The 8,682-nt window shown below is 37.2% G+C and overlaps 1 protein-coding gene across 1 annotated transcript; it reads right to left on the reverse strand.

Annotated features, from left to right (window-relative positions):
* Positions 1-7,498: 7,498 nt before the first annotated feature.
* LOC147603086 (17.5 kDa class I heat shock protein-like) lies at positions 7,499-8,415 on the reverse strand. The gene is made up of 2 exons (XM_086797066.1): positions 8,157-8,415; positions 7,499-8,023 (listed from the first exon to the last, which is right to left on the reverse strand). The coding sequence occupies exons 1-2, from the start codon at positions 8,290-8,292 to the stop codon at positions 7,848-7,850; spliced, it is 312 nt and encodes a 103-aa protein (XP_086653192.1). The 5' UTR covers positions 8,293-8,415; the 3' UTR covers positions 7,499-7,847.
* Between the last annotated feature and the right edge of the window lie 267 nt (positions 8,416-8,682).

Below are 8,682 nucleotides of genomic sequence, written 5' to 3' on the forward strand. Positions count from 1 at the left end.
TTCTTCGCTCCTCTCCTTGTGCCTTGGTTGTCCATGGTTAAATTGTAATAGATATTGGGTGGGGTCCATATATACACACATACATAGTTTCTCCAACCATCGGAGCACATTTGGTTATAACGTGTATACTAGAGTCTTAGTTTTCAATGTCTCATGGCCTTAGAGAGTCCCTTCAAAATTGGGCCTTGGGCGCACACATAACAACCCAATGTCCTAATGGTGACCAAACTTTGCAAGAGTGAGGGTGATGTCTGCATATACACACTTACAAAGTTTGGTCACCATTAGAGCATATTTAGTTGTAAAATGTACAACCAATTTTCCTGGTTTTCAATGTGTCGTGACCTTAGAGAGCCCACTCAAAATTCATCCTTTGGTCTATACATGACAACCAAATGAACTTTGATGGTGACAGAAATTTATAACTGTGTATATGGGGTCCACATATACACACTTGCAAAGTTTGGTTAACCATTAGAGCATATTTGGTTGTAAAGTGCAACCCATTTACCTGGTTTTCAATGTTTCATGACCTTAGAGCCCCCTCCAAATTGGGCCTTTGGCACACACATCACAATTAAATGTGTCATGCCTTAGAGAGCATCCCAAAAATTGGGCCATTGGCTCACACATCACAACCAAATGTGCTCCGATGATAATCAAACTTTGTAAGTCTGTATATGTGAGATCCACCCTCACTCATGCAAAGTTTGGTCTCACCATTGGAGCATATTTAGTTGCAAAATAGGAGCCAAAAGCCCAATTTTGAGGCGGCTCTCTAAGGTCATGACACATTGAAAACCAGATAAATCACTACAACATAAAGCAAGCATAGATGCACAAGCTACGAGGCCGTCTTTCATCGCATCTAGTTTCTTTGAAACTAGATGCAAATATAGATGCGATTTTAGACCCGCTTATAGATGCAGTCTGCAACTATTTCCTATGAAGTTGCAATTGTGGACCTTGCAAAGAAAAACAGAACCTTCAATTCCCAAAAATATCATTTGCTGAACTATGTGCACAAGATTTTAAAAATATGCATGATTTTTTGGTGCATTTATATACAAATGAATCTCCAGAAAGCATATTTGCAAGGAAAGAGAGAAAAAATAGGTATAAATGGAGTAATGTGGTGAAAGAGATGGATACATGCAAAGGCTTAGTTATATCAAGTAATGCCATGAAAAACAATTCAAAGGACAATGATTCAATCCCCAAATCTTTTCATCAAAGTGAAGCTTTTAAAAAAATCTTGAACCTTCACAGTTGGATACATGTAAAGTCTCGGGCATATCAAGTAATTCCATGAAAAGCAGTCCAAAGGTGAATGGTTAATTAATGCCAGGAAAAGCAACATATCACAATAAATCTATACATGTAAAAAGGCATGAATCTTTACATGTAATCTCAAAAACATAAAAGCAACATATCACAATAAATCTATATCGGGCTATCTATGTCTCATTTGTCTAATTGTAGTTTCGATAATAGACATATTTGAATGCAATGAACTTCTGTATAGGATACATAAATAAGGTGATTTTCAAGACTCATGTGCATTGTGAGTCTTGTCGATTCAAAGTGCACAAATCCATCTCATATTATCCATGTCTCATTTCTCTAATTATAGTTATGAATTACTAATAAAACAATCAATCAATCACCAATAACAAAAAACCAAAAGGAAGACCATAGCTATAATAAAAATACAATCAAAGAACTAGAGTTCAATCTCATCTTCAAAGAGGCCAACCCTTGCTAAAGTATCTATCTCAATGTCCATGCCTATATCCAAATCTACAAAGAGATCAATCCCACTACTAGAATCATCACTATGAGAGGCAATATCATCATCTCCAATGGCACGATCATCATCAATGTTTTCCAAGCTATCTCCCTCCATAGTTGAGTTGACATGCTCCTCCATATGCTCAATGTGTGTGAATGTACTATAAATGGCTCTTAAATGTGGTGAGATTGGGATTTTATGCCACCATCTCTTATTGTCAATTATTGGTTGAGACACAACCTATTCAAGCACAAAGATACATCATACAAAAAAATTACATCTCTAGTATCTGTAAATGCATATATTGTAATTGCCAATAATTATATGAACATGTTCACAATGTTGTGGTAGCACTAGAGTCCCATTCTTTCCTTGCCAAAAATTTGTAGAGTCAATGGTCACAAAGCCACTTGCATGACGCTTGATTGTTGCATTAGGCCACCACATCCTTTAACCATTGGATATCCAAAATATATTCAAAGAAGCTTCAAAAGTCAAGCTTAATGATATTTTGGATCAATCCACAATAATCATCCATGGCTCCATTGACTCCCTCGAAGATTGCAATTACCCCACAATCTTGGGTGTTCCTCTTCTCATCAATCCTTTGTGTGTGAAAATGTGCTCCCCCATCTTATAAATCGTCTCTCGCACTTCATGGGATGCATAATTGGAAATGCTTGTAGGAAGAATAAACTGTAAACATTTATACACCATGATTAGATACCATGATTAGATACATTATGATTGAACAAGTTAAATATGTACAACTTCAATGTTTCACTAACTTGAAGCATCTTGTGCCAATCGTGGGACTTCAAGCAAAATAATTGTTCAACACCTCTCTTCTTTGTCTTTGTGAAGGCACCTTTTAAACACCTCATGCACCCGTTGGAGTAGTAGTACCTCATGCACCCCGTTGGAATGTAGTAATGGCATCTTTCACCAACTTCTCCTCCTTATTTGTCAATATCCAAAGTGCTCGAGGTAGAATTGTCTTCCCATTTGGTCCCTCTCGTGGCAAAGCTGTTTGCATCCTCACTATGCTCTGTAGATCCTCTCTTACAAGAGCAAGGAGTCCCGTGTTACTCTCAAGTGCTCCCAAATGTTAGAGGCAACATTCTTGAAGATGTGCACTGGATCAAGAAGATGGTTAATTTTGAGGCTCGTTCAATATGGTAGGCGAAAGAAGATAGAGTACCTTATCAAATAACATTAAATATTAAGAGGATTATCTTTTCAAATCAAAGCTTGTATTGGAATTCTATGTCAAAGATATATTACCTATTCATGCCGGGGGGAGGAGGACTTTCCACTCCATATTCCATAATGCCTTCCAATCTCCCATGCTTAGTGGATGTGGAGGGACTCCCATCCAAGAATGAACAAATTTGGGATGATGATGAGGGAGAAATCGATGATGATTCGCATATATCACTTTCTTCAAGCTCTCTGGCCTAGATGCCAGCAATGATGAACCACAAATAGCGCATGCATGGTATCCAAATGTGGAGAGACCTAGACAACATACACATTTAAGCATGTCAAAAAATAGTACAATGACAATAAAGAATCATCATGAATAGGAACCCATTTGACTCACCTGAACACTCGCCATAACCAGGAAAGTTGTGCATCATCCACATCAAGATGGCCTTCAAGAGGCAATCTCGTGAAGATGGATGCCAACATATGTCATGCACATGGATACCTCTCCAAAGTATCTTTCTTAAGGCCTTATACCTGAGAAACAACACAATAAGCTAGATGATAAGGCAATAAAATGTACATTTATGGGATATAGCTTAGAAAGCAAAGGTATATGTGGCCATAAGGCGAATTTTGGTGATTAAAGATGTTGTTGTCTTGGTTAAGAACTCAATTCAGCTCATCCTTTTATGCAAAAAAAACTACAAAATGTATGCTCATAGGCCATCTTTAATACACTCCTTTCTTTGTATAGACTCTACCACCTAACCATAAAATAAATTTTAGTGAGTAGAGATGTTGTCTTTATTGAGAACTCAATTTATGCCATGTTTTTATGCAAAAAAAACAACAAAATATAGGCCCACAAGACATCTTTTACACATTCCTATATTCGTAAAATGTCGGACACCCATATGTGGAGCCAATGAATGCTTAGTACACTACATATCAACCCATATACCAACAGAAAATCAACTCAAATTTTATCTCACAAATCAGCCTATGGTGAGGCAATTACATGGATGAGGAAAGGATAGCCATTCAAGCATCCAAGCGTATGTCAAAATGGCTAGTGTGCAAAGATTATAGAAGGGTAAATTAGCTACTCCCTAGCAAGACATGTACAGGTACTCATCATGTATCTTATTTTTTTGTGGATCATACTCTCATTGCTAGTATATGCAACATGAAGAGGAACCTATTTCCTTTGAGAAAGGAAAAATTATCATTGGACGCAAGCCATACAAGATGAGTGTTACTCAATCCTCAAAATTGCAAGGATTTTGTTAAAAACTTTCTTTAAAATTATTTGACTTTTTTTAAAATTATTTGTTTTGAACATCATGGGATGCATGCCATGCACGATGAGCGCTACTCAATCCTCAAAAACTATAAGGATTTTGTAAAACTTTTTAAATTTTTTGATTGGAGTATCTACATCATTTCTTAATGTACCTGCTCTAAAAAATCCAATGACTAACTTACGTACCATATTTTCACTATAAACAAGAATCCACACACCCAAGCATTCCAATTTAAGATATAAATCCTTTTTTCTTCAGTAGAAATGAGATGGTTTATATTTATGGGTGATGCATTTCTTGGTATAGTGTGCATTTCACATGACGTAACGCTCAACATACTTTTATATTGTATTATGGAGAAAAGTGACATAGACTTTAACGTTCTCTCTTCATTAATACTAGTACTCAACCCATGCACAGTTGCGGTATGTAAAAGTCATTAAGAAACAAAACTTAGGAATGGAAGCTAGAATGCCATGATGGTAGCTTACTGCTGCGTATCAAATCTCTTCGGAAAAATCTTGTTTCTTGTGTGAGGATTAAAGATGGGAGTTTTTATATAAAATCTTAAATGAGGTGAAAACAGAGTAGATAGTAGTTTCTCTAGCTTTGGTGTATGACACATTTGGAAGAGTTAATATAAATAAATATTATTGGTCCCAAAAAAAAATCAAGATGTTTTTTTTCGCTCCTCTCCTTGTGCCTTGGTTGTCCATGGTTAAATTGTAATAGATATTTAATTATATATATATATATGTTCAACACAAAAAAAATATTTATATATTATGATTCATATTATTTCACATCCGTCTGGTGACTCAAAAGTGGGTTTTGAGTGGCTAAAATGTGCCTAGATTTTCATGTCAAGAGATTGTAGGTCCTAAACGGAAGTCAAGAATAAAGATTTAGCCTCGGATGAAAAGATACAAAGTCAAAGAGGAGGATGGCATGTTCGATATGAGCTATTGAGAATCCTCATCGAATCAACGAGGTGCGAGTGGCGCACCCTGGCGTAATCTCATGGGAATTATGATCGCGTGTAAAGAAAGCTTCCCGAACACGTTTTTTTCAAAAACGGTGACATCACCAAAAATATGGCATGTAGATCGAGAAATCCAAGCGTATGTCAAAATGGCTAGTGTGCAAAGATTATAGAAGGGTAAATTAGCTACTCCCTAGCAAGACATGTACAGGTACTCATCATGTATCTTATTTTTTTGTGGATCATACTCTCATTGCTAGTATATGCAACGTGAAGAGGAACCTATTTCCTTTGAGAAAGGAAAAATTATCATTGGACGCAAGCCATACAAGATGAGTGTTACTCAATCCTCAAAATTGCAAGGATTTTGTTAAAAACTTTTTTTAAAATTATTTGTTTTGAGCATCATGCTACTCAATCCTCAAAAACTATAAGGATTTTGTAAAACTTTTTAAATTTTTTGATTGGAGTATCCACGTCATTTCTTAATGTAGCTGCTCTAAAAAATCCAATGACTAACTTACGTACCATATTTTCACTATAAACAAGAATCCACACACCCAAGCATTCCAATTTAAGATATAAATCCTTTTTTCTTCAATAGAAATGAGATGGTTTATATTTATGGGTGATGCATTTCTTTGTATAGTGTGCATTTCACATGACGTAACGCTCAACATACTTTTATATTGTATTATGGAGAAAAGTGACATAGACTTTAACGTTCTCTCTTCATTAATACTAGTACTCAACCCACGCATTGTTGCGGTATGTAAAAGTCATTAAGAAACAAAACTTAGGAATGGAAGCCAGAATGCCATGATGGTTGCTTACTGCTGCGTATCAAATCTCTTGCGAAAAATCTTGTTTCTTGTGTGAGGATTAAAGATGGGAGTTTTTATATAAAATCTTGAATGAGGTGAAAACAGAGTAGATAGTAGTTTCTCTAGCTTTGGTGTATGACAGATTTGGAAGAGTTAATATAAATAAATATTATTGGTCCCAAAAAAAATCAAGATGTTTTTCTTTGCTCCTCTCCTTGTGCCTTGGTTGTCCATGGTTAAATTGTAATAGATATTTAATTATATATATATATATTTTCAGCACAAAAAAAATATTTATATATTATGATTCATATTATTTCACATCCGTCTGGTGACTCAAAAGTGGGTTTTGAGTGGCTAAAATGTGCCTAGATTTTTATGTCAAGACATTGTAGGTCCTAAACGGAAGTCAAGAACAAAGATTTAGCCTCAGATGAAGAGATACAAAGTCAAAGAGGAGGATGGCATGTTCGATATGAGCTATTGAGAATCCTCATCGAATCAACGAGGTGCGAGTGGCGCACCCTAGCGTAATCTCATGGGAATTATGATCGCGTGTAAAGAAAGCTTCCTGAATACGTTTTTTTCAAAAACGGTGACATCACCAAAAATATGGCATGCAGATCGAGAAATCTCCAGAAAGGGCTACTTATGGCTTTTGGCGTGAAGAAGAGGAATACACATACAATCGAAGAGGAGAATGAGAGTGCGAGTGTGTGTGTGTGTGTGTGTGTGAATGTGAGTTTTTCATGAGAGTGAGAGTGTGAGTGAGATAGCTCGGGGTTGGTCGGGTGGTTCGAGCTATTTCCTCCAAGAGTGCTTCATATGAGATTGTTGTAAGATTTCTTGATTATATACAGAATTGTTCACTTTTTGCCTTAAAAAAATTATGCAAATTCTATGTTCTTGAATTGTATTGTGATTATTGAGTAGAAGCCTCACCTTGGATGCAAGCCATACAGAATGAGTGTTACTCAATCCTCAAAAATTACAAGGATTTTGTGAGACTTTTCAAAAAAATATTTGATTCGAGCATCATCGAATGCATGCCATGCAAGATGAGTGCTACTCAATCCTCAAAAACTGCAAGGATTTTGTGAGAGACTTTTTAAATTTTTTGATTGGAGTATCTACATCGTTTCTTAATGTAACTGCTCTAAAAAATACAACGACTAACTTATGTACCATATTTTAACTATAAACAAGAATCCACACACTCAAGCATTCTACTTTAAGATCTAAATCCTTTTTTCTTAAGTAGAGATGAGATGGTTTATGTTTATGGGTAATGCATTTCTTTGTATAGTGTGCATTTCACATGACGTAACACTTGGCATGCTTTTATTTATTGTATTATGGAGAAAACATGGAGAAAAGTGACATAGACTTTAACTTTAACATTCTCTCTTCATTAATGCTAGTAGCCAACCCATGCATTGCCGCGATATGCGGAAGACATTGAGAGACAAAACTCAGGAATGGAAGCCGGAATACATTTAAGGGTGAAATCGAATGGATTTTTTCCTCTTATTTTTTAGAAATCCAAGATTTGTTTCTTCTCTCCTCTCCTTGTGCCTTGGTTGTCCATGGTTAAACTCTAATAGATATTTAATTATATATATATATATATTGCCTAGCAGGCAATAGGCATACACATAGCTAGGGTATGGTTATCATTTACGACAATTGTAAGCCTTATTGATGCGATATGATTAAACCATTGTCAGTCCACTATATTACTTGGGTCCTGATTTGGGGATTGTGATTGTGAGAACCATGTCTTTGCAGGATGCCTGGATAGCCTCAGGGCGTGCCTCTGGCGAGAGCTGCATTCTACGCGTGGTTTTGCCGATGCTGAGGATCAAGGTCTGGTCGTCCTCCAGCTGCACTTTGGCATCTTCCACGCGAAATCCTGCACAACGATACCCAATATCGCTTTAATCTATAGTGAGACAAACATCATACAAGTCACTTTTTTTTTCTTTTTCTTTTGCAATTATTATTATTGGGAAAAAAGAAGAAGAAGCGTGACACTACAGCAGCACCTGTGAGGTTTACAGTGAAAACTAAGGCTTCAACCGTCTCCTCTTGATCTACATGCAACTGGGTCTCGTTGTGAGACTGTGCCCGGCGCCCTTCTGTAGGAATAGGGCGATACTGGGCTTGCATTTCATGAGGCATGGCCACTAGACGACCTCACAAATTTACACACTGCAATGGAGGGCGCGCGGATGCTTCGAGCCCGTGATTGCACTTCACGACGGTAGACGGTGTGGTAATTGGAGCGAGCATGAGATTGCACTTCACAATGGCGGGCTTCTTTATATAGCAGCTGCAAGCGGCCAACTGCACAGTACGGCCACAGAGTGATTGAGAGGCCTCCCACGTCAAATTCGTAAAGCAGCACTCATCAACCTCGCTGTACACCACCACCCAGGTGAACCACCCCACACGCACTCAACAATATATTCCTTCAGAGTGCAAACCTTATTCCTAGCGAGGCACTCAGTGTGTGAGGGTCCCGTTTCTCCAGCCCCCTTAATAGGCTTGAGGATTTTAAGCCACTTGTGG

Source organism: Cibotium barometz, chromosome 65 (genome assembly GCF_041138505.1).
Source record: "Cibotium barometz isolate CiBa-2024 chromosome 65, ASM4113850v1, whole genome shotgun sequence".
NCBI lineage: Eukaryota > Viridiplantae > Streptophyta > Polypodiopsida > Cyatheales > Cibotiaceae > Cibotium > Cibotium barometz.

Excerpts from the sequence above, each read along its gene's own strand:
- LOC147603086 (XM_086797066.1), bottom strand. The coding sequence starts at position 8,292 with ATGCCTCATGAAATGCAAGCCCAGTATCGCCCTATTCCTACAGAAGGG. Across the intron at positions 8,024-8,156 it reads TTTCACTGTAAACCTCACAG|GATTTCGCGTGGAAGATGCC; the intron begins GTGCTGCTGTAG and ends ATCGTTGTGCAG.